The sequence below is a fragment of the Sciurus carolinensis genome, unplaced genomic scaffold (assembly GCF_902686445.1).
Source record: "Sciurus carolinensis unplaced genomic scaffold, mSciCar1.2, whole genome shotgun sequence".
Classification (NCBI taxonomy): domain Eukaryota; kingdom Metazoa; phylum Chordata; class Mammalia; order Rodentia; family Sciuridae; genus Sciurus; species Sciurus carolinensis.
Genome location: NW_025920249.1, coordinates 286,198 through 311,860, shown reverse-complemented (window position 1 = coordinate 311,860; position 25,663 = coordinate 286,198). Strand labels below are relative to the sequence as shown.

Sequence of the window (25,663 nt, the reverse complement as noted above, 5' to 3'; positions counted from 1 at the left end):
CTAGTGGAATAGATGGGAGGAAAATAGGCATTCCCCTATTCTATTATTATTATTATTATTATTAGGTGCCAGGGATGGAACCCAGGGCCTAGCATATGCTAGACAAGTACTCTATCATCAAGCTACACCTGCAGCTCTATTCCATTCTTTTCTGAGAACTTACAATATGCCAGGTACTTTAAAATGTTCCATTTAAGCCCAATGGAGGACATTCTTTTTTGGGGGGAGGCGGGTACCAGAGTTTGAACTCAGGGGCACTCGACCACTGAGCCACATCTCCAGCCCTATTTTGTATTTTATTTAGAGACAGGGTCTCACTGAGTTGTTTCATGTCTTGCTTTTGCTGAGGCTACCTTTGAACTCTTAATCCTCCTGCCTCAGTCTCCCAAGCCACTGGGATTACAAGCATGTGCCACCATGCCCGGCCTGGAGGAAATTCTTATCCCCTGCTTTATAACTGAGAATAGAGAAACTTAGAGAGGTTCACTAAGGACATAAAGAAGCAGAGCTGCAATTTGAACCCAGGCCTCTGAGTTCAATATGTGAGAGCTTCACTGATAATCTCTTTTAAACAGGAATGATAGTAATATCTATAACAGAGGGTTGCTATGTAGATGAAATCAGATAATAAAGCTCAGGTGCCTAGCAAGGGTCTGCTAAAAGGCAGTGGCTGCTCTCTTGATCATAGTTATTATTGTAATTATTATCAACATCCTCTTTATTACCAGTATTGATACCATAGTGAACTCGGGCCACATATACCTCCCTCATCCCCTACAGCAGAGACAAACCAGGGAGATCAAGGATCAGACACAATCTTGAATTTTAAGTGCCATTTCCCAAACACATAGCCTAATGGAGCCAAGTCATGCCAGTAACTCCCTTTGACTAGAAGAACCCAGGGGTTGCAAGCTGATTTCAGAAATGCTGTTGTCCAGAAAGTCACAGCTGAGCTGTAGCCCATAAGAGCCTCTGTCAGTGTCCCTTAATTCTTACTTCCTGCCTTGCCCTTTAGCCACTCTGTTCACTTGTGCTCTGGGCTAGAAATCCATCAAGTTCTTGTTGGCAAGAGAACTTGCTGCCCTCCCCACCACCCTTCCTGCTGAGCAAAACTACACCCCACTCCAATAGGAGCCAAGGTCAGAATATGTTTCTGTGTATTCTAGAACAAACCTACCTCTGCCCTGAGCCCCTGACTTCCAATGCTAAATAAAGTCACCAAGTCAGAGCAAACAACTGTTCGTTTATCTGAGCCTGTTATTAAGGGAGGTTCCTATTTTGGAGGCTTTGGCCCTGTGGTCAGCTGATGCACTGGGTGAAATCACCAATGAGTCATCATAGATAGAGAAGACCACCAGAACAGAACTTTGGGGTCCTTCTACATTAAGAGAACAGGGGGATGGAAGGAATCAGGGAAAGAGACTGAGAAAGAGCAGCTAGTGAGTAGGATGAGAAGCAAGACAGTGTGGTATCTCCCAAGCCAAATGGGATATTTTAAAGAAACACTGTCCAGAAGGAAAGGAATAGCTCAAAGTCACAGAGACTTAGCAGAATACTGGGGAAAGAAGCCAGGTACTCTGGACTCCCATGCCATTTTCCATTATACCGCTCTTGGTTCTAAAACATCCAAGAGGGAACAGAGGAAAGGAACAGGAGTGGTCAGACTGTCCACACTCCAGTTCACCTTGAGGGGAGGGCTCTTGACTCACCTTGTGCTGCAACCAGAATGCCAGGACAAGCTGAAGGCTTCAGAAGGGAAATGCATGGTGGTGGCCACTTCAGGGCATCCCTCCAGCAGCTTGGCCACATGCCATGAGTGCGGCCTACTGACAGGGGCGTTTCTCCTGCAGTGAGAAAGGGACAGGAAGTTGGCTAAGGGAACCAGGGCTGAAATCACTTCCCAGGCAGCTTCCGCCCCACCCCCTCTTTCCCTTCAATGAGGTAGAACATCTTGCAAGGAACTGGTGTGGGAATCTGAGTGGCCCACCTCAGCTCCCAGTACTGAAATCTCCTTTATCCATTGGGTGACCCATGGAGAAACAAGACAGCAGCTTCATGGGGCTGTTTTCTTCATAGGAATATCCTAAGTATGTTTGATCATGCTGGACACATAGTAGATGCTCAATAAATATTTGTGGAATAAATGAGAACCTCTGAGCAATGAACAGTGAGCCAACCTTCACTTCTTTTTGAGGGAAAGCATCAATCTGGCCAATCTTCTCATTTTTCTCTCAGAAAGGAAGAGTCAGGTGACTAAGATGTTTGAGTGGGTCAATACTGGGCTGTGAATTCTCCAATTTTTAACTCATTCATTCAGTAAGCCCTTGTTGCATGTTTAGTTATTGTGTGGCATCTATGTGTAGCCTAAGGGTACGGATATGAACCAAACACTGTCTTTGTCATTGAGAGCTTACAGATATGTGAGAGATGCAGAGCTAATAGAAATAAAGCAAGGTAAAGGCACTGAGAGACTGAATGATAAGATAGGCATGGAGCTGAGACACTTAAATTTGCAGGGAAAGTGGTGGTGGGGAATCCCAACTCCTGCCAGGGGATAAAGAACAAAGTAGTGAATTGCACAGCCCTAGGCTGACAGAGGAGACTGGCTGCCCAGCAGTCAGGAGTGAATAAAGGGAAACGGGTCTGAGGCGAAGGCCCCAAATACAGCCTGGAGTGCTGCAGGCTACCGCCATAAATCTCGCACTGACTGGTTTATTCAGGACCTGTCCCTGTCTCCTGGCATACTCCACATGAATAGATGCCATTCTTGAAAGTGAGGAAGAAAATATATGGGGCGTGGTTAATGCTGAGAGAGAAAGAGACAGCCTGACCACAGGAGTGAATGATAGCAAGGGTCAAGAAGATACTTCAGGTAAGAAGGAGATGGGAAAACCAAATGACAGGGAGAAAACTCAAAAAAGATTATAAAGAAATACATAGTAGAGAGAATACTGAAAAGATAACCAGATGTTAAATAAATAGATGTCAGAGAGATAGAGATGATAGATTATTTGATAAGGTATTCATTCCTCATTTACTAATGTATTCACATTTACTGTGCCAGGCTCCATACAAGCCACTGAAGGTACTGAATTAAATAAGATAAAGGTTCCTGTTTTCACCAACTTTGTTATATAGTGGGATAAAACAGCTTTCTACTTCCCAGGGGCAGTGGAGGATTCCATCTTGGCTGGAAATGCCCCTCCCACCAGCAGAAAAACAGAAGATCCCCGTGGTCTAAGGCTAAGGCCTAGAGAGGTAGTCCTGGGAGCATGGGCTTGTTGGGGGCACATGAATTGAATGCCAACAGGCCAGACACAGATAAGGAGGTATAGGAGAAAGGGCAGAGAAAGTTGGTTGTCAAAGATGAGAGCCACTGGTCAGCAGCAGTGACCCTGACTATCCCCATAGTCAGGTGGTCAACAACAATTTCTCAAGCATCTCCCAGTAGTGGTCTGTATACTACGAGGTCTGTGTACCATGTGCATCTATGGTCTATGCTTCTAGACACTGAGGCTGTAATGAACAGGGCACCTGTCCCATTTAGGGCCCTTTTTCCACGTCCTGGATTCCTGAAATTCTTCTGAGTCCAGAATGCATGGATATTCAGCCTTGCTACCACCTTCTACCTAACTGTCCACCCGCACACTGAGTTCTACTGTGTCTTATTTTTTGATATATCTCTAATATTCTCTCTCTCCCTTTATCCTCCCCTTCCTTCTCCCTCTCTCCCTCTCCATTCTCACTGTGACCCTTATACAGAATTGCACCACTCCTTCCAGAATCTACCAACACCACATCCTGTTCTAGTTCAGGCCCTTAAGATTTTGTGTTCAAACCACTGCATCGGCTTGCTAGTCAGTCTCTTCTTGTTCCACCTCCAGGCACTGCTTTTAGATTGTGCCACACTAAACACCAATTGAATCAGGGGCACTCTTCTTCTCAAGAATCTTCACTGGTTCCATATTGCTTACACTGTCCTGCCTTAGATTTAAACTGGACTAGTTTTTCAAATGCTTCTATAAGCTATTTTACTCACCCAGTTCAATCTTTCATGTCTGCTACAATCATACCATGCATCCTGCTTTCTCCCTTTCTGACTCTGTGCCTTTGCTGTTGATTTTCTAGTAGAACCTATTACAGATTCTGGAGTTGGACCACCTTGATTTGAATTCCAACTGATTAGCTTCTTATGCATTAAACAAATGACTTCACTTCTCAGTCCTTGTTTACTTGGCAGTAAAATGGAAATATGAGTATCTACCCACTGGAATTATTCAAAGACCAAGTAAGAAAATGTGTGTCAGGTGCTTAGAACTGGGTCTGGCCAGCCCTTCAACCAATAATAGTTATCACTATGACTGTTCCCCTGCCCAAAATATCCCCTCCCTTTTGTTAACCTAAACTCTACCTGTTCTTCAAGGTACTGCTCAAGTGCCATCTCTTCCTGAGAACTTGTCCTAAGTAATCTAGCTAGTAGGCAATGAGACAAAAACAAGTAAGAAGGATCTAGATTCAAATCCTAACTTTAGAATTTGAGATGTGAGATTCTGTATGAATCACTTGAATCATCTGAGCTTTAGTTTTCTGATCTAAGAAAGGGAACAATAGTTCTTACCTGGATAGTGATTGTATGAATTAGAGAGAGTATTCTCCAGGCATCTGGGAAACAGCCTGGTCCATAGCAAATGTCCAGTAACTACTAGGCATTATAATAATGGTTATTAGCTCAAACTTGTCCTGTTTGGTATCTCAACAGTGTCCTGTTTGGTAGCTGTACTGAACCCCCACTAAGGGTACTTGAATTTAAACATCTACTAAGTTTTTGCTATAACACTCCCTTGCCACACTTTGAAAGGTAGCTTACAAAAGAAATTCCAGGATTTCTTGAGGAGTAGGAGTAGTAAGGGCTCTGGGGATATAAGGAGAAAATGAACGGCTTGGAGGAAGAAAATTCCAACAGGGAGAATTGGAGCCTTCTAATCATAGTTTGGAAGAGGAAGGAAAAATTTCTATCAGGTCTTATATTAGGCTTATTATTATTCCTTAATAGTCCTAGGCTTGGAATCAGTCCTTGCCCAATGTCACATAGCTAGGATTTATATTTAAATATTTAAATATATATTTATATTTATATTTATATTTATTTAAATTTATATTTATATTTAAATATAAATCCTAGCTATGTGACATTGGGCAAGGCATTTCTCTAAGGTGCAGATTCTTCTTTTTGAGGGAGGGGATGCTGGGAAACACTTTACCTCTAAGTCATATCCTCAACCATTTCAGTGACAGATTATTTACCCCTAAAATTGAGAAGGTGACCATCTCGTTCTTATGAGTTATGGTCTGGATTAACTGCAGTCCAGGGTGTGAAATCAGTCATCATTGTACCTGACATAAATAGTTTATAAACAAAAAAAACTAACAGGGACCATTTATTGAAGATTCGCAATGTACCAGGCATGAAGAACTTTGCAGACATTAGCTGGTTTATTCTTCATTCTAGCCTTATATGGTAAGAACTATTATCACCCCACTTTACAGATGAAGAAACAGAGATGCATAAAATTTAAGTGATTTGTGAAGAGAACATAGCTTGTAATCAGCTGAGTTGGGATCCAGACTCAGATCCTCCAGATTCTTCTAAGATACCACACAAACCCTCCTCCCCAAAGGGTCTGACTCAGAAAGTTTGTAGACCCAACACTATTCCCTCAAGAAGCAGTTGGAAAAGGAAGGTCTCAGTAGTCCGAGACTTGAAACCACCCCTCCTTGGCAGTGGGGAAGTGGTGATGATGAGAAATAAGCAGAGAGGTAAGATAATTCCAACCACAAACCACATAGCCCAGAACTAAATGTGGGGGCAATGACCCTGGTGCTTACTCTTTCTCCTAAGCCTAGCTCAGGCACTAGCATTGAACATACACTTGATCATTCATTACACCAAAATACCTTTCTTTAAGGAGGCAAAAAGAAAAGGGCATTAAAGAAAGAAAGAAGGAGGGAAGAGGGGTGGTGGCCGTGGCAGCCATGGCTACTGGCCGTACCTACCATGAAGTTGCCCAGAATGGAGAGATGGTTTAGGAGAGAATGAGGTATCCAGCTAGCTCAGACTCTCCTCGACAAACCCTGCAGCCGGCGTCCTTCCTTAACTGGTACCCATCTGCCCTCCAGTTAAGACCTCCTGGAATTAGTGGCCATCAGCCCAAAGTCCTGAGTGTGGTCCAAGGGGCTCAGACACAGTCAGGTCCTAGTTTTAAGAACAGGAAGGAGTAGCACTGAAGGCAAGGTGTGGCCATCAGCCTAGTTGGGCCTGAAAGTGACCACAGCCTTAGGGAAAGAAAGGCAGTGTGAAGAGCTAGATAGGAGTGAAGACACTGCTCCAGGAACTAGCCAGCACCCTGGTGGCAAAGGGAAGGATGAAAGGCAGTTCCAACAGCATAAACAGCCCCCCTGTTCCCAACTCCCACCTCCTCTGAGCGCTGGCCCACCCCCTCCATAGCTCAGAGGCCAATAAGGAAGCTGGGCCCCCAGCCACTGCTAGAACTCAGGAAAGGAGCAAGGAAATGATGTTTGGGAAAGATAAAGCGGGTGTCTAAAAAGAATTTTAAAAATACACGTAAATGAGAGAGAAAAATACCCCAGACACATACACTTAAAAGAATTCCTGAGCTTCCTGGACTGAGTTGACCCCACCCAGCCATCTCTGCAGGTCCTCAGGGTCCCAGAAAACGAAAGCTCAGATCAACCAAGCTGAGCAGCCTCCAGGTCCAGAGAAATGGCACTACAGCTGATTGTCTAAAGCTGGGGGCAAGTGACTTAAAACCTTTCCAACGTGAAGGTCCTGCTGAGATATAAAGTCTTATGATCATTTTGGGTCTTATTTACAGGACCTGCATTTCTGTCTGAGCAGACCTGAAAAAAGTTAAATTTCACACCAGAGACTCCAGGTCCAGAAAAGGTGCCCATTAGCAATGCTGAAATAGTAGCATTTGGGGTCAGCATTCGTGAACCTGACATAAATTTACTCTGACCTCTGGCAACTTACTCCCCTTCTCTGGGCTTCTGTTTCCTCTCTGAAAAATAAAACATTGAACTCAATCATCACAAATGACCCTTTCAGCTACAGCATACTATGATGCAGTAGTCCTGGACCCCAGCCTGGGGCTCCAAATTATGTTCTCACTGACCAATATACTAGCTAGAACTCAAAGTGGCCTTACATGTGTTTATCGTACCCTTTAATCCAGGCTCAGGTATCAGAATTTAATTACTCTTGGGAATTTAGAGTTAGGGTTTTCCCTTCATAATACTCCTGATCCTACTCCCATTTCCCTTGGCCTCTGACCCCAATTCCAGTAATTTCTGGCCCCTGAGCAGGCTTACGCAAACTCCCTCAGGACAAAAAGTATGCTAGGCCCTTTCCTCTCTAGGGAAATTGCGTCTGGAGGCCCCTTTCCCATTTCCCCTAAGGACTTGATAGGTAAGTCTAGGTTGACTTTTACCAACTATATAGGAGTACTGTTTGGAGAAAATTTTGAGGGTTTGTAGGGGCATATGGATCTGGCTTAGAGCCTCATCTCTACTACTCACTAGTTGTTTGGTCCTGGATAGGACCCAGAACCTCAATTTTCTCATGTGTAAAATACACCTGGCATGTGACAGGCACTCAGTAAGTGGTATCTGTTATTAATACTATCCTCCACCAAAAATAACATTGGGCAAGATACTGTTATTAGTAAGAAAATTGATATCTTCAATCCAGACATGGAAAAGAAAGGACTACTCAGGAGAAGGAACTTGTCAAACATTCATGGGCAAGTGGCTCACTTGGGTGTCTTGTTACAATGCAGATTCTGATTCAACACTGATTTTTTAACCCCAACCCCTCTTTTCTGCTTTTGTAGGGTCTTACTTTCTCTCTTTCTCTGTTAGGGATTGATCCAGGGTATTCTACCACTAAGCTACATTCCCAGCCCTTTCTATTTTTTATTTTGAGATAGGATCTCACTAAGTTGCTGAGACTGGTCTCAAATTTGTAATCCTCCTGCCTCGACTTCCTAAATTACTGGGATTACAGGCATGCACCACTGTGCTGGGCTTCAGGCCCTGACTTTCTAATGAGCTCCAGGGTGCTGCTGCTGCTCCTACAATAACCACATTTTAAGTGGCAACATAGTAGGTAATAAGCCCTGACCCTAAGAATCACCAGGATGAACGGTCTCTTCTTATGTCAGAAGTCAGGCTTGGGTGCCCATCCTTCCCTAATCTTCTTATTGCCAAGGGCCTTCCTCCATCCATTCAGTAACCTGGTTCATGCAAGTACGTGCCTGAAGAGGCTTGCTGAGTCCCACTTCCTAACAAAATAAAGTGCAACAAGTATGGCAGCAGTCTGACCCTGTCAGTGGCAAAGTGAGGTTGAGGAAATAATGCCTGGAAATACAAGCATGTTGATGGAACTAACAGAGAAGTTCCTGAGGTGAAAGGTATAAATGAGGATCAAGCAGATTTATATGGAAGTTCCTGGGATGGCAGAGTGGGAGTATGGGAGGTTGGGGTAATCTTCAGATGAGGTGATAGGCAGGTGGGCATAGACAGAATATACTCAAGAAATCCTTGTGCAAGGGAAGGGATCTTAAGCAGAAGTTTGGCCAGTTTGGGATTTGGAGAAGAGGTTGGAGGATGGCATGGGGGGAAAAGGAATATGCTGCCACTTAGCAGAACTGAGTTTCCAATAACATGACCAAGTATAACCTCCTATGCTGGGGATAAGGTAAAGATAACTGCCTCTGTTTCCCAAGCACTCAAAGGATAAGAACATGGCATGTGGAGAAAGGAAGGTAGACATGTGAAAGCAGGAGTGATACATCAACCATAAGTTGGCTCCCAGAAGTAGTTGTACAACTACTATGAGAGGTTAGGGGAGGAAGGTGAGCAATTCTGGAAAGAATTGATCTCCAGCTGCCCTCGTTGGTTATCACCCTGATATCCTCTGATGGTACCACTTGTCTCTGAACCTGGCTCTCAGTAGAACTCTCAAGAGACACTTGGGAAAGAGAAACTAGGGCTCTGCACAACCCAGGGCAAGAAGAAAATGTGACCCCTGTTACTTGGGGCAGTGCTTAGCAAGAAGTCTGGGCCATGATGGAGTGTGGGCTCTTTTCCTCTTTTGAAAGTGTTTGGATAAGGAGAAGCACAAAAGAGTGTCCTTGATTAGCTCTGTTTACTTTCTGTGGCTCTTCCAGCCTCCCCCCAAAGAGCACATTCCACCTGCCCCACATGAAGGAGCCTAAGCTCATTCTGGCCTGCCTGGCAGGAAGGGAAGCCTGCAGACAGGCGGAGGGGACAGAACAATGCATGGCTTGTTTATCCGACAGAGGAGGGGAAAAGCTGCTTGGTCACCATGGAGGAACACAGAGCTCTGAAGGCCCACCCCCACTTCACTGTTGGCTGAAAGACCTTGTAGCCTGGTGATTCAGAGACCCTTCCTTACTATAGACAAAACCAAGGGGTAAATTGTGTGTGTGTGTGTGTGTGTGTGTGTGTGAGAGAGAGAGAGAGAGAGAGAGAGTGAGAGTGGGGGAGAAAAAGATTTTAAAGAGAACTTTCAGGACAATGGCTAGTATCATTCTGGAAAAGCTATAATCTGGGTCATCAAGAGATGAATACATTCTGAACATTCTGAAGAGAGGGCTTTTGGTACTTAGTTCTACCTTCCCATCCCCCGTCCCCTTCCCTCTGAACAGCCAGGTCAAGCTCTTCCATGTAAATCTGCTGGATCCTCACCAAAACCTTCCACCTCAGAATCCATCTCTGGCTCTAAAGAAACCCAGAGGAGAAAAGTAGTGAATCTTGTGGTAGAAATAAAGTCCCTCTGAATGTCGTAGTGTGCATGCCAGGGGGGTGCTTTTTGACTTTTCCAGAAAGGAGCAATTACTTCATCTGACTGGGGTCATTACATTTCACACTGTTTCTGTTACTCCATTTATAAATGGGAATCAATCTTCATTCTTTCCTTCCTTTCCTTATTTTTCTTTCTTTCTTTCATTCTTTCAGTACTGGAAATTGAACCCAAGGGCATTTTAACACTGAGCCACATCCCCAGTGCTTTTTTGTTTTCATTTATTTTGTTTTGATTTGACACTAAGTTGCTGAGCCTGGCCTTGAACTTGCAAGCCCCCTGCCTCAGCCTAAGAAGACTTCTCTTTCCAAAGAAGGTTGGAAAGAAGTAACCATACAGATGGCTTAGGAGAGCTTTGCAAATTATTAGAGCTAGAAAAATGATTAGTAGTTTAGAAACACAGTACTTGTAATTTATTTATACTGTGGTCTAGGGATTAATTAGTAGGGTGTTTGTTGTTGTCATTTTTTGTACTGGTTATTGAACCCAATGATGCTTTACCAGTGAGCTACATCCCCAGTCCTTTTAGTAAAATTTTGATACAGGGTCTTTGTGTTGCTCAGGTTGGCTTCAAACTTGCAATTCCTGCTGCCTCAGCCTCCCAAGTTGCTGGGATTATAAGGCATGTTCCACTGTACCTGGCGCAATTTTGACATATGGCAGAGGAGGGTGGGCACATGAAAGCAGAAGTAGTGGTTTAACCATAAGATTTTCTATGTATGGACTGAGAAATATACCCACCATTGACTGTTTCTTGTCAATGGCCCTAAAAGCAAAGACATGAATATTGCAAGTTTTTTCAGCTTCTAAAAGGAAGGGCATCACATAAAATCTCTGAATAATGATAGGGGATCTTCCTACCCGTCCCTCTTTGCCCCCCTCCAAAAACTAACAGTAGGGCTGGGGATATGACTCAGTGGTAGAGTGCTTGCCTAACATGTGTGAGGCACTGGGTTCAATCCTCAGCACCACATAAAAATAAATAAATTAAATAAAGGTATGTGTCCATCTACAATTAAAAAACATCTATACTTAAAAAAAGCTAACAGTAAGACATGAGAAAGCTGAAAAAAACTTCAGAGGAGCATAATGGAATAAAAGCATCAAGTACACAGAGCACCATCTGACTTAACAGATGGCCTTAAAGCTTTTGTCATGATGTCCAATTTCCTAAACCAACACCCAAAAGTGATAAATAAGGTGGAGGCTGTTTGTCCTCCAGCTTGGTTACTACCAGTAATGTTTATAGCATCCCTTGGGAAGGAGGCAGCAAGGAATAATACAAACTTTCCTTTCTTCCTGCTTTAAGCCCATTGTTTTCTTCAGCTCACACCCAGTATTAGACATAGAACATTTGATGGAATCCACAAAGGTGTCCCCAGAGTCATGGTTCAAAGTCCTTAGCACTACTTCTGGCCACTCCTGAGTCATCTCTGTTACTAAAGACATGATGGAGCTCTAGAGCAATAGTCAACAATGGCTAGGACCCTAATGGAAACAATAGAATGTACTCACTCTGCTTTGAGCAAATATGATAACGAGGACAGGCCAACACTTAGCAGAGCTGGATAGCCACAAGCAAGATAGACATTAGGAGAGATGAGATTGGGGAGGTACCTAGACAGATCGTGGAGTTTTCCAAGACCACCCAAGGTAAGCAAATTGAATTGTATTCTCAAGGAACTAGGAAGCCATTAGAGGTTATTAAATGGGGCTAACCTGATCTATGTATTGTAAAGATCTCATTTGGCTGATGGATTTGGCAGGGGTGGGGAGGGACAAGATTAGAAAGCAGGCAACCAGTTTAAAAGGTTCATATAGGTGAGAGAGAATGGTAGTTTGTTTTACAGAGGTAGAAGTCAGCATAGGGAAAAGAGGTTTAGAAATGGTAGGGATAATTTGAAGAGGTAGAGCTAGCAGTGTTTATTAGTGGGTTGAATGTGAAGAGTGAGGAAAAAAGAATAAACTATGACACTGGGGTCATCTGGCATCTGTACCTTCTTAGCACAGTATTCATTCCCGAAACTGAGTCATTAGTAGCTCTTAAAAAAAAGGGAAGTTGGCAGTCATTGCCATTCTTTTTCCAATCATTTATGGAGCTTCTACCTACATTTAATGTGCTTGGAAAGGTATGCAAGAACACATCAATGTGAAGAAGTTATCATCTCTGTTCTCAAGGAATTTATAGCATAAGAGAGGAGGAAGAAGAAGACCTAGATAACCACTAAACAGGAAACAATGTCAGAAGTACCAGAAAGGAAATGCTAACCAATGGAGAGTTCAAAGGAGAGTGCATAGATAGCTGAATCAAGGAAGGCTTCACCGAATCTATGAGCTAATGTTGGAAGACTTAGTACAATTTCAACTGGAGAAGACTGGGAGAGAGATTCTGCCAGGTTTACATGAACAAAAATGGGAAAGGCAGGAATATGCCAAAGGAAGAACATATCCTTTCTACAAGGCACATAGGAAGTACAAGTAGAAAGACTTAAGAACATGGGGGCCTTGAGTATCAGGTTGAAGCACTGGCTTTATATAATCCCATAGGTAAGAGATAGGCATTGCATGTTTCAGAATATAGAGTAACAGAATGCAAAGCAGTATTTCATGTAGTCTTTTTTTTTCCTATTAGGGACTAAAGCCAGGAGCACTTAACCACCGTTCTACATCCCCAGCTCCTTTTTTGTTTTCATTTTGAGATAGGGTCTTGCTAAGTTGCTTAGGAACTCACTAAGTTTCTGAGACTGGCCTTGAACTTGTAATCTCCTGCCTCAACCACCCAAGTAAATGGGATTACAGGAATGCACCACCATGCCCAGCTAGAGATGTGAGTTTTAAAAGGTTCTTTATATGATTCTGATACTCTCGAGTTTCATAACCATTATTCTATCATGTATTTTAGAACAGACAGATGGCTTCTTCAAAATACTGGCAGAGTTTTTGACATTGGTGGGGTCTGGCCTATTAAGGTAGGCTGGGAACCTCCCTTCAACTGCCAGTACTATGCATATAATAGAGGACAATTTCTTGAATGGTACATGGGATCTCTCAGGGGTGGGCATGGATTTCCCTTTGGAAAAGAAGTTTCTAGAACCAAGAAGGGAATTCCTGGGTCACAGATGCCTTTATCAGGGAGAAGTATTTGGGCTGGTAAGCAGCTGACATATATGTGCTTCTCCTGTTGAGGTCTACCCTCATAAAGACTCTCAACTGGTTCCAGAGTATTTTGCATGAACTTCTACAAAATTTCCCAGGCTGAGGCATTTACATTCACAAACCTCTAGTTGATCAAGTTTTTATGTCCTTAGTTTTGTTTGTTTCTTTTCACAGCTTTATTAAAGTTTAGCTAATAAATAAAAATTGCATTTATTTATGATGTACATTATGGCTTGATATATGTATATATCAAAAAATGCTAAAATTGGGCTAATTAACATATCCATTACCTCTGTTATAGTTTAGATATGAGATATCCCCCAAAAGCTCATGTGTGAGACAATGCAAGAAAGTATAGAGGTGAAATGATTGGGTCATGAGAGCCTTAACTAATCAGTACATGAAGCCACTTGAATAGATTAACCAAGTGGTGATTATAGGCAGGTAGGGAGTAGCTGGAAGAGGTGGTTTCCAGGGGCATAACTTTGGGGTTTATATTTTGTCCCTGGTGAGTGAGAGCTCTCTTTCTTCTTCCTGGTAGCCATGGTAAGCTGCTTTCCTACTCCATACCTTTCCACTGAGATGCTCTTCCTCAGCTCAGGCCCAGAGCAACAAGAGTCAGCCATCTATGGACTGAAAGCACTGAAACTATGAGTGACAAATAAACTTTTCCTCCTCTAAGATTGTTCTTGTCAAGACTTATGGTCAAAAAGACAAAAAAGCTGACTAAAACAATCCCACATAGCTACTATTTTTTTTGTGTGATGAGAATATTTAAGGTTACTGTCGTTAGCAATGTGCAAGGATACAATACACTAATATTGACTATATGCACCACACTGGATGTCAGATCTCAAGAAATTAGTCATTCAGCATGACTGAAGTTTTATACACTTTGACTACTACTTCCTAATTTCCTGGCCCATCCCCACCTTCTGGTACCACAGTTTTATTCTGTTTCTATGAGTTTAACTTTTTTAGATTCCAGGTATAAGTGAGACTATGTGGTATATACCTTTGTGTGCTTGGCTTATTTCACTTAGCAAAATGTTCTTCAATTCCATCCATGTAGAAACACATGAAAGAATTTTCTTCTTTTTAAAGGCTTAAAAGTATTTCATTGTGCATATATACCTCCTTGTCTTTATTCATTCCTCCATCGATGAACAACTTAGGTCAACTCCATATCTGGTTATTGTGCATAAAGCTGAAATAAACATAAAAATGTAGGTATCTCTTCTTATACTTTGGATACATTCCCCAAAGTGGAGATTGCTGAGTTTAAATTCTATTTTTTTCTTTTTTTTTTTTTTTTGGTACTGGGAATTGAATCCATAGCCTGGCACATGGTAGGCAAGCACTCTGTCACTGGGCTATATCCCCAGCCCTAAATTATATTTTTTTTGCAGAACCTCCATACTGCTTTCTACAGTGGCTATACTAATGGACATTGCCACTAAGGTTCCCTTTTCTCCATATTCTCAGGAGCACTGGTGATCGTATCTTTTTGATAGTAGCCATTCTAACAAGTGTTAGGGGATATCTCATTGTGGTTTTGATTTGCTTTTCCATAAAGATTAGTGACACTGAACATTTTTTTCACCATATATCTGCTGGTCTTTTGAATGTCTTCTTTTAAGAAATGTCTGTTCAGTCCTTAAATTCAATTTTAAAAATCAGGTTATTTGTATACTTGCCATTCAGTTGAGGTTTTTTTTTAATATATTTTGAATATTAACTTGTATAGCTTACAAATATTTTCTCCTATTTCATATGTTGTCTCTGTTGATGTTTCCTTTGTGGTATTTTTAGTTGGAGATGACCTCATGTGTCTATTTTGTTTACTTTGCTTTTATTGCCTGTACTTTTGGGGTCATATAAATAAATCTTTGCCAAGACCAATGTCAAGTTTTTCCTTAGGTTTTCTTCTAGTTGTTTTAGTTTCTGATCTTAGGTATTACTCTTTAATTCAAGCTAAATTGATTTTTGTATAAGGTGTGAAATATGAGTACAATTTCATTCTTCTGCCTGTGGCTATCCAATATTCCTAGCACCATTTATTGAAAAGAGTTTCCTTTCCCCACTGTGTGTTCTTCATACCTTTGTTGAAAACCAGTTGATTGTAAATATGTGGATTTATTTCTGGAGTTTCTATTATGATTCATTGATCTACAGCTTGCCTTTATGGCAGTAGCATAATTCTTTTTCCTGATACTGAGGACTGAACCCAGGGGTACTTTACCACTGAGCTACATCCCCAGATATCTTTTTTTTTTTTTTTTTGAAATTTTGACATAGAATCTCACTAGGTTGCACAGACTGGACTTGAACTTGTGATCCTCCTACCTCAGCACTCCTTCTAGTTACTGGGATTATAGGAATTAGGAAATGAATGAAGGCATCTACGTGATCCATGATTCAAGGATAAAGGGACAGATTTGAAAATTGTCTAGTCTAAGATGTAGAAACAATAAATCTTGGTACCTGCTATGGTCTGAATATTTATATCATCTAAAACTTACATTGAAACTTAATCCCCAAAGTCTTATGTTAATGACATATTAGGAGGTGGGGCCATTGGGAGGTAATCAGAATTAGATGAAGGGATGAAGGTAGGGCCCTTTGATTGCATTAGTGATTTTATAAGAAGAAAGACCTAAGCTAGCAAGTTTGCTCTGTCTTGCCACATGATACCCTGTACCAACTCGGGATTCTGCAGAACATTATCACCAGCAGAAGGGCCCTCACCAATGCAGTCCCTTGACATTGGACTTTCCAGCCTCAGAAACTGTAAGAAGCAAATTCCTTTTCTGTATGAATTACCCAGTATGTGATATTAAGTCATATCAATGAAAAATAGATTAAGACAGTGCCTGATCTGACTGATGTGAAGGGGAAAAGGAGAGTCCAGAGAGTCTATCAGATTTATCCCCTTAGTAAATGACTCAACCCGTCAACTACACCATCAGAAGAAAAGTGGGGAGGAGAATTAGTTCTATTTTGGAACAACTGATTTTTAAGTATTTATTATTTTTTAAGTCATATCAAACAGTAAAAAGACATATATAATGAAAAAGGAGTACCCTATATTCCAAAGAAACATTTTTTTGTTTAATTCTAAGCATAAGTACAGCATAGTATTAAGAACATAACCATACTCTCTAAACTTGAATTCACCATTTCTAGCTATGTGGCCTTGGGCCAGTTATTTAACATCTCTGCCTCACTTACATTATCTTTAAAATAGGAATCATAATAATGGCACACAGAAAAGAATATCATAATATTGTCTGGAACCTTGCTGTTTGTGCTTAACAATATGTTTTAGAGATAACTTCATATCTGCAGATACTTTTTCAAAAATTCTGATAACTACTTAATATTTCAGAGTGTGACTTTTTTAGAAGTTTAATGTTTACTCTCCAAGTAATGAATACTGAGGTTGTCCCCTAATGTTTTGATAATACAAACAATGCTTCAGTGAACAACTCTACATTCTTCACAAACATATCTGATGGTATCTTTTAGATAAAGTTCTACAAATGGAACTCTGTGTTGAAAAGTGTATGAATGTATGATAAAATCTAATGAACCCAAAGAGGTTATTCTAATATGAATTTGCACCAACAATGCATTAGAGCAGTGCTTTTTAAACTATCATGGGCATGCAAATCAAATGCATCTCATCAAGATGCAGATTCTGATTTAGTAGGTCTGGGGAGGAGCTGCATTTCTAACGAGGTCTCATTTGATAAAGATGCTGCTGGGTCCAAGTACCAATCTTTAAATGAGGAGATATAAAAATGCATGATTCCCCATATTCTTGCCAAAAAGAATGTATATTAAATGTTCAGATCTTTACCAGTTTCATAGGTGAAAGTTGTATTTTGTTCCTTAAATTAATCTCTATGTTTTTAATTGAGTGTTGTGGAGCATCCTTTCATTTTTTTTCATTTGTTCTTATTAGTTATACATGACAGTAGAATGTATTTTGACATATTATACACATATGGATCATAACTTCCCATTCTTCTGGTTGTGCATGATGTGGAGTTACATTAGTCGTGTATTCATACATGCATATAGGAAAGTAATGCCTTTAATTTATTTTTATAAGCAAATTTTATTTTGGTCTAAACCGTTCAGGTTCTTTCTCCTCTTTTAGAATGGTTTGTTGGCATTTTACTCAGTGATTCTGAAGAGCTTTTCATGTATTAAGGGATCTAGTCCCTTGCCATATCAGAAGAAAAAGTTTTCCCCCAGTTTCTTGTCTTTGGATTTTATTTATGTATTTACTAAAAATCACATAGACTTGTCCCTTAGTATCTGTGAGGGCTAGGTTCCAGGACCCTTCATGGACAACAAAATCCACAGATGTTAAAGTTCCTTATATAAAATGACAGAATTTGCATACAACCTATACATATCCTCCTGGATACTGAAAGTCATCTCTAGATGACTTATAAAATGTAAATGTCATGGGAATAGTTATACTATATTGTTTAGAGATTCATGACAAGAAGTAAAGACGACTAGTCATGTTCAGTACAGACACATTTTTTTTTCCCTGAATATGTTTGATCTGCCAGTGTTTGAATCCACAGATGTGGAACCTGAGGACACAGGGGGCTGACTGTACTATTATGTGTTTTGACCAATTTTAGCCTTGATTATGGTCTATTAATCAGTCTATTCATGTGGTACCAAGTATTTTATTTACTGTAGATTTCTAATATGTTTCAACAGGACTAGTTCCTTTCCTCTTTATTGTTCTCCTTTTTCCTGACTTATCTTACATGTATACTTTACAATCAGCTATGGCATGTTGAACTGTGATGTGTCTAGGAGAAAACTTGGTGAGTCAGTCTAACATGCAGTTGACGATGATCATCTGGAATCCAGGCATGTGGTCTCTGGGATATAGAAATCTGGGAGTCATCAATGGTATCTGAAGTTCTACAAGAAAAGCTCATAGAGTGAGAAAGAGAATCTGAGATGGAACTCTAGGTTAGTGAACTGAACTCAGAGTTCAATTCTCAGACCAGCAGCATCTGTATAACCTGAGAATTATTTGGACCCTTACAGGATCAAAAACTCTGGGGAGTGGGGTAGTAATATGTTACTTAACAAATTTTTCAGGGGAGTTCATTAACACTCAAGTTTGAGGGCCATTGTGGATACTTAACAAATTTTTCAGGGGAGTTCATTAACACTCAAGTTTAAGGGCCATTGCTCTAGGGTTTACCAGTGGTTTACAGACAAATTAAGAAAAATGAGCTAAAGATAAATGGTATTAGGTAAACCAGGAGAAAGAAGCCTTATTAATAATCTAAGGGAAGAAATTTCCTCAAAGAAATGCCAAAATGAAGAAAGAAACTAATGTTTACTAAGCAACTACTATTTCTATTGCCTCATTTACTCATATAACTTGATAAATTGGATATTGTTATTCCTATTTTAAAGATAAGGAAACTGGGACTGGGGATGTAGATCAATGATTGAGACCTTGCTGAGCATGCAGGAGACCCTAGGATCAATCTCCAGCTAAATAAACAAATAAATACTGTGATATATACTCAGTATATACCCAATACAAGTATCAGTAACTTGCTGAAAGTCATTGTGCAGATAGGTGATTTGATAGCAGTTCTATTATGTACCAGTGGCTGCATGTAGTAGAATGACAGTACAGTTCCTTCTATTCTACTATACCACTGAAATTTTGCTCAATGGAAAAGAAGAAGTAAAGATGCTCCTTGACTGTTTTCAATCTGGAGGACACTCATTCATCTTGGGACCATAAAGAGCATTTGTGGAAGTGGTAGGGGAAGAAGCCAGACTACAGTGAAAAAACAGGAAGTAAGAAAGTAGATATGAGCTGGTAAGAGATTTGACTGTGAAGAAAATTGTTGGTTGTTGGAATAAAGATGAAGGTTAAATATAGATGATATTTGGGAGATGAAGTGGACTCCCAAAGATGTTTAAGCGGAATTTCAAATAGTTTCAATTATGAATAGCATTCTGCTAGACCTGATCTCTCACCGAAACCCCACACTGTTCCTATCTATTCCCTGCTGGTTGCGACAGACTGCCCGCAGACTGTCAGTAGGTCACCAGTCACCTGCTGTTGTGTAGAAGTCAATTGTCACAGTACCTGCAGGATCCCTCAGCCCAACCAACCACACCCCACCTTTAGGAATCCCCAGGCAGACCAACCACACCCCACATGGACTTGGCACCCATGCCCCATGTCTCAGCTCCCCATTTGCCAACAGGTTTGGAAGCCAGTGCAGCCATCTTGGATTAACCTAGAAGCAGAAGCTGCCATCTTTAGGTGGGGCCAATCCCATCCTGAGATGCCTGTTGGAGAGTGGAAGCTCATTGCCAGGTACCTCTCATGCATCAGGCTACTGAAGACTGGGAGATTTGAATAGTATATGACTGTTATAGTATAGATTTTTTCTCCTTTTTGAAAAATTTTAAGTTTTTATTTCTTTATTTTTCTCCCTCTATTTTCCTTTTGTTTACCTGTTTCATCAGAGTCTCTTTCTCCCTTTTCTCATACTAACAACCAACTTCTTTTGATTTCACTTTCACTCTTCCTATGATCTAGTACTTCTATATACTCTTTTCTTATCCCATTAATAGTTACATCCTATACCCCTCCCCATCCTTTGTCCACTAGAAACTGTAGACATCATTGCAAATCTATTTGTCATACTGTAGATAATAATTGACGTCTTTTTCTTATAATGACAATGTTTATAATGACAATATTGTTAACACCTTCATAGGAGCTATTTGATTTGCAGCTGCTTATTGTCTGTACTTGGAGCTGCTAATATTGATCTCACCCTTAAAGAAGAGGTTTTGTAACCCTGCAGGGTCACTATAAAACTATAAGGGGGAAACCGCAATACCCCAAATCTCCACTGCTAGAGCAGAAGATACATGAACGACATGAAAAAAACAAGGGAAGAAAGCGTTCCAAACAAACCAAGATTCTACATTAACAGAAACCAATGACAGCATGGTAGAAGAAATGTAAGAAAAGGAGTTCAGAATATATATATTATTAAAATGATTCATGAAACAAAGGATGAGGTAAGAGAGCAATTGCAGGCAATGAATGATCACTCCAAAAAACAGTTGAAAGAGCAACTGCAGGAAGTAAAAGATCATTTCAAAAAAGAGATAGATATTCTTAAAATGAAGGAAACAGAAATCCTTAAAATGAAGGAAACAATAAATTAAATAAAAAAACTCAATGGAAATCATCACCAACAGACTAGATCACTTGGAAGACAGAACCTCTGACAATGAAGACAAAATATTTAATCTTGAAAACGAAGTTGACCAAACAGAGAAGATGGTAAGAAATCATGAACAGAATCTCCAAGAACTATGGGATATCATGAAAAGACCAAATTTAAGAATTATCAGGATTGAGGAAGGCACAGAGATAAAAACCAAAGGAATGAACACCCTATTCAATGAAATTATATCAGAAAACTTCCCAAACCTGAAGAATGAAGTGGAAAATCAACTGCAAGAGGTTTACAGAACACCAAATGTACAAAATTACAACAGATCCACACCAAGGCACATTGTAATAAAAATGTTTCACATCCAAAATAAAGATAGAATTTTAAAGGTTGTGGGAGAAAAGCATAAGATTACATATAGGGGGAAACCAATACAGACACCAGCAGATTTCTTAGCCCAGACCCTAAAAGCTAGAAGGGCCTGGAACAACATATTTCAAGCTCTGACAGAACATGGCTGCAACCAAAAATCTTATATGCAGCAAAACAAACCTTCAGATTTGAAGAAAAAATAAAATTCTTCATGATAACCTACAGAATATTCTCAGCAAAATGTTCCATGAGGAGGAAATGAAAAACAACAATGTAGATCAGCAAAGGGAGGAACTATCCTAAAGGAATAACCAATTAAAGAAGAAACCAAGTCAAGTTAAAAACCAAAGTAATTTAAGCCATAATAAAAAAGACATTAGTACTTAAAAAAAATACCAAAAATAAGCCAAAATGACCAGGTATACAAGTCATATCTCAATAATAACCCTAAATGTTAATGACCTAAACTCATCAATCAAAAGACATAGACTGGCACATTGGATTAAAAAGAAAGACCCAACAATATACTGCCTTCAAGAGACTCAGCTCATAGAAAGAGATACCGACAGACTAAAGGAGAAAGGATGAGAAAAAACATACCACGCACATGGATTCAGCAAAAAAGCAGGGGTTTCCATCCTTATATCAGATAAAGTGAACTTCAAGCCAAAGTCGGTCAGAAGGGATAAGAAATGGCTTTTCATACTGCTTAAGGGAACCATAAATCAGGTAGACATAATGATCATAAATATTTATGCCCCAAACAATGGCACATCCATTGTATGTCAAACAAATCATTCTCAATTTCAGGAATCAAGTAGAGCACAACACAGTAATTCAGGGTGACTTTACCATGCCACTGTCACCACTGGATAGATTTTCCAAAGAAAAACTAAAAAAAGAAACCACTGAACTCAATAACACAATCAATAACTTAGGCTTAACGGACATATATAGAATATTCCATCCATCAACCAGCAAATACACTTTCTTCTCAGCAGCACATGGATCTTCTCTATAATAGACCATATGTTATGCCACAAAGCAGCCCTTAGTAAATGTAAAAAAGTAGAGATACTACCTTGTGTTCTATCAGATCATAATGGAATGAAATTAGAAATCAATGACAAGAAAAAAACAGAAGTTACTCCAACACCTGGAGACTAAATAATATGCTATTGAGTGAAGCATGGATAACAGAAAACATCTGGAAGGAGATAAAAAAAATTCTTAGAGGTAAATGAGAATAACAATACAACATATCAAAATCTCTGGGACACTATGAAAGCAGTACTAAGAGGAAAATTCATTGCATGGAGTGCATTCAAGAAAAGAATAAAATGTTGACAACTAAATGACCTAACATTACATCTCAAAACCCTAGAAAAAGAAGAACAGAACAACACCAAAAGTAGTAGAATACAGGACATAATTAAAATCAGAGTTGAAATCAATGAAATTGAAACAAAAGAAACAATTCAAAAAATTTACAAAACAAAAAGTTGGTTCTTTGAGAAACAAAGAGGAGAGAGAAAACTCAAATTACTAGAATTTGTGATGAAAAAGGAAATACCATGGCAGTCACCATTGAAATACAAAACATAATTAGAAGGTACTTTAAAAATCAATACACCAACAAAATAGAAAATCTTGAATACATCAACAAATTTTTAGGGATATATGATCCTCCCAAACTGAACCAGGAGGATATACACAATTTAAATAGATCAGTTTCAAGCAATGAAATAGAAGAAGCCATCAAAAGTCTATCAACTGCCAGGCGCGGTAGCACATACCTGTAATCCCAGTGGCTCTGGAGGCTGAGACAGGAGGAATGGGAGTTCAAAGCCAGCCTCAGCAATGGCGAGGCACTAAGCAACTCAGTGAGACCCTGTCTCTAAATAAAATACAAAATAGGGCTGGGGATGTGGCTCAGTGGTAAAGTGCCCCTGAGTTCAATCCCTGGATCCCCAATACAAAAAAAAAAAAAGAAAGAAAAAGAAAGCCTACTAACCAAGAAAAGCCTAAGACCAGGCGAATTCTCAGCTGAGTTCTACAAGACCTTCAAATAAGAACTTATACCAATCAATACTCCTCAAAGTATTCCATGAAATAGAAAAGGGGGGAACTCTTCCAAATTCATTCTATGAGGTAGCATCACTCTGATACCAAAAGCAGACAAAGACACATCAAGAAAAGAAAACTTTAGACCAATATCTCTGATGAACATAGATGCAAAAATCCTTAACAAATTTCTGGCAAATTGCATACAAAAACATATTAAGAAGAGTACAAGTGGGGTTTATCCTGGGGATAAACCAGAAATTAATAAATGTAATTCATCACATCAACAGACTTAAGTTTAACATGTGATTATTTCAATAGATGCAGAGAAAGCATTTAACAAAATACAACAGGACTTCCTGCTCAAAACACTAGAAAAAATAGGGATAGTAGGAACATACTTCAACATTGTAATGGCAATTTATGCCAAGCCCAGAGCCAATATCATTCTTAATGGAGAAAAACTGAAAGCATTCCCTCTAAAAACTGGAACAAGACAGGGATGCCCTCTTTTTCCAATTATATTCAACATCATGCTTGAAACACTAACCAGAGCAAATAAACAGCCCAAAGAAATTAAAGGGACATGAATAGGCAAAGAAGAACTCAAGCTGTCACTATTTGCCAATGACATGATTCTATATTTAGAGGATCCAAAAACTCCACCAGAAAACTTCAAGACCTAAGAAATGAATTCAGCAAAATAGCAGGATATAAAATCAACACACATAAATCTAATTCATTTCTATTCATAAGTAATGAATCCACTGAAAGTGAATTTAGGAAAACTACCCCATTCACGATAGCCTCAAAAATAATATTTGGGAATCAATCTAACAAAAGAGGTGAAAGACCTCTACAGTGAAAACTAAAGAACATTAAAGAAAGAAATTAAAGAAAACCTTAGAAGATGGAAAGATCTCCCACGTTCTTGGATAGGCAGAATCAATATTATCAAAATGGCCAAATTACCAAAGGCACTATACAGATTTAACACAATTCCAATTAAAATCCCAATGACATTCCTCACAGAAATAGAGAAAGCAATCATGAAATTCATCTGGAATAACAAAAGACCCAGAATAGCCAAAGCAATCTTGGGCAGGAAGAGTGATACAGGAGGTACCACAATACCACACCCTAAACTCTACTATAGAGCAATAGTAACAAAAACGGCATGGTATTGGCAACAAAATACACAGGCAGACCAATGGTACAGAAATGAAGACACAGAGACATAGCCACATAAGTACAATTATCTCTTATTAGACAAAGGTTCCATAAACATACAACGGAGAAAATATAGCCTCTTCAACAAGCTCTGCTGGGAAAACTGGAAATCCATATGTAGTTAAATGAAATTAAACCCCTATCTCTCACCCTGTACAAAACTCAACTCAAAATGGATCAAGGATCTAGGAATTAGACCTGAAACCCTTCATCAATTAGAAGAAAAAGTAGGCCTGAATCTGCATCACGTTGGCTTAGGACCAGACTTCCTTAACAAAACCCCCATAGCACAATAAAAGCAAGACTCAATAAATGGGATGGATTCAAACTGAAAAGCTTTTTCTCAGCAAAGGAAACAATCAATAATGTGAGAACACCTACAGAGTGGGAGAAAATCTTTTCTACCCTCACTTCAGACAGAGCACAAATCTCCAAAATTTATAAAGAACTTAAAAAAATTTCACCAAAAATACATTGAACCCAATCAATAAATGGGCTAAGGAACTGGGCAGACACTTCACAGAAAAAGATATACAGGTGATCAACAAATACATGAAAAAGTGCTCATCATCTCTAGTAATTATAGAAATGCAAATCAAAATCACCCTAAGATTTCATCTCACTCCAATTAGAATGACTCTTATCAAGAACACAAGCAATAATAAGTGTTGGTGTGGATGTGGGGAAAAAGGCACACTCATACTTTGCTGGTGGAGTTGCAAATTGGTGCAGCTACTCTGGAAAGCACTGTGGAGATCCCTCAGAAAACTTGGAATGGACCCACCATTTGACCCAGCTATCCCAATTGTTGGTTTATACCCAAAGGACTTAAGATCACCATACTACAGTGATGCATCCACATCAATGTTCGTAGCTGCTCAATTCACAATAGCTAGATCATGGAACCAACGTAGATGCTCTTCAATTGATGAATGGATAAAGAAACTGTGAATGGAATATTACTGTGAATGGAATATTACTCAGCCATAAAGAAGAATAAAATAATGGCATTTGTTGGTAAATGGATGAAGTTGAAAAATATCATGCTAAGTGAAATAAACCAAGACCACTTTCTTTGATAAGTGGATAATGATACAAAAACAAGGGTCGGGATGGGGGAGGCCAAGAGAAGAATGGAAGAACTTTGGATGATGCAGAGGAAAATGGGACAGGAAAGGTGGGGGAAGGAAAGATAGTAGACTGAGACATACAGTATTACCCTATGTATATGTATGATTACATGAATGGTGTGAATCTACATTGTGTACAGCCATAGAAATGAAAAGTTGTACCCCATTTGTGTACAATGAATAAAAATGCAGTCTGTAAAAATAAAAAAAGAAAGAAAATTAAGCCCAGGAATAAAAATAAAACAATTGTCAATTTCATCTCTATCCCACCAAGCATCTCAAACTAACAACAAAACAGAACACTATAACCAAACAATAATGAACACTTAGCCTACTTCTTCCTAAATTATCATTGTTTTATTGTTTTATTTGTCTATTTGTTCTAAATCCTTAAAAGATCTGACTGACTCAAACCTTGTAATTATTGTTTATTCCTCTTCCTCTTTAGCCTTTATATTGAATTACTCACAAAGTGGTGGCATTGAAATAGCTCCCCCTAATAACTAACTCATTGGAATAGTTTCACTGTTACTACTCCCTAC

The 25,663-nt window shown here is 39.6% G+C and overlaps 1 protein-coding gene across 1 annotated transcript in view; it reads right to left on the bottom strand.

Moving 5' to 3' along the window:
• The window catches only part of Shroom4 (shroom family member 4), a 212,137-nt gene that overhangs the window by 43,655 nt on the left and 142,819 nt on the right, over positions 1-25,663 (bottom strand). The window contains 1 exon segment of the mRNA XM_047538070.1: positions 1,710-1,844. Within this exon segment, the coding sequence (XP_047394026.1) occupies positions 1,710-1,844 (135 nt within the window).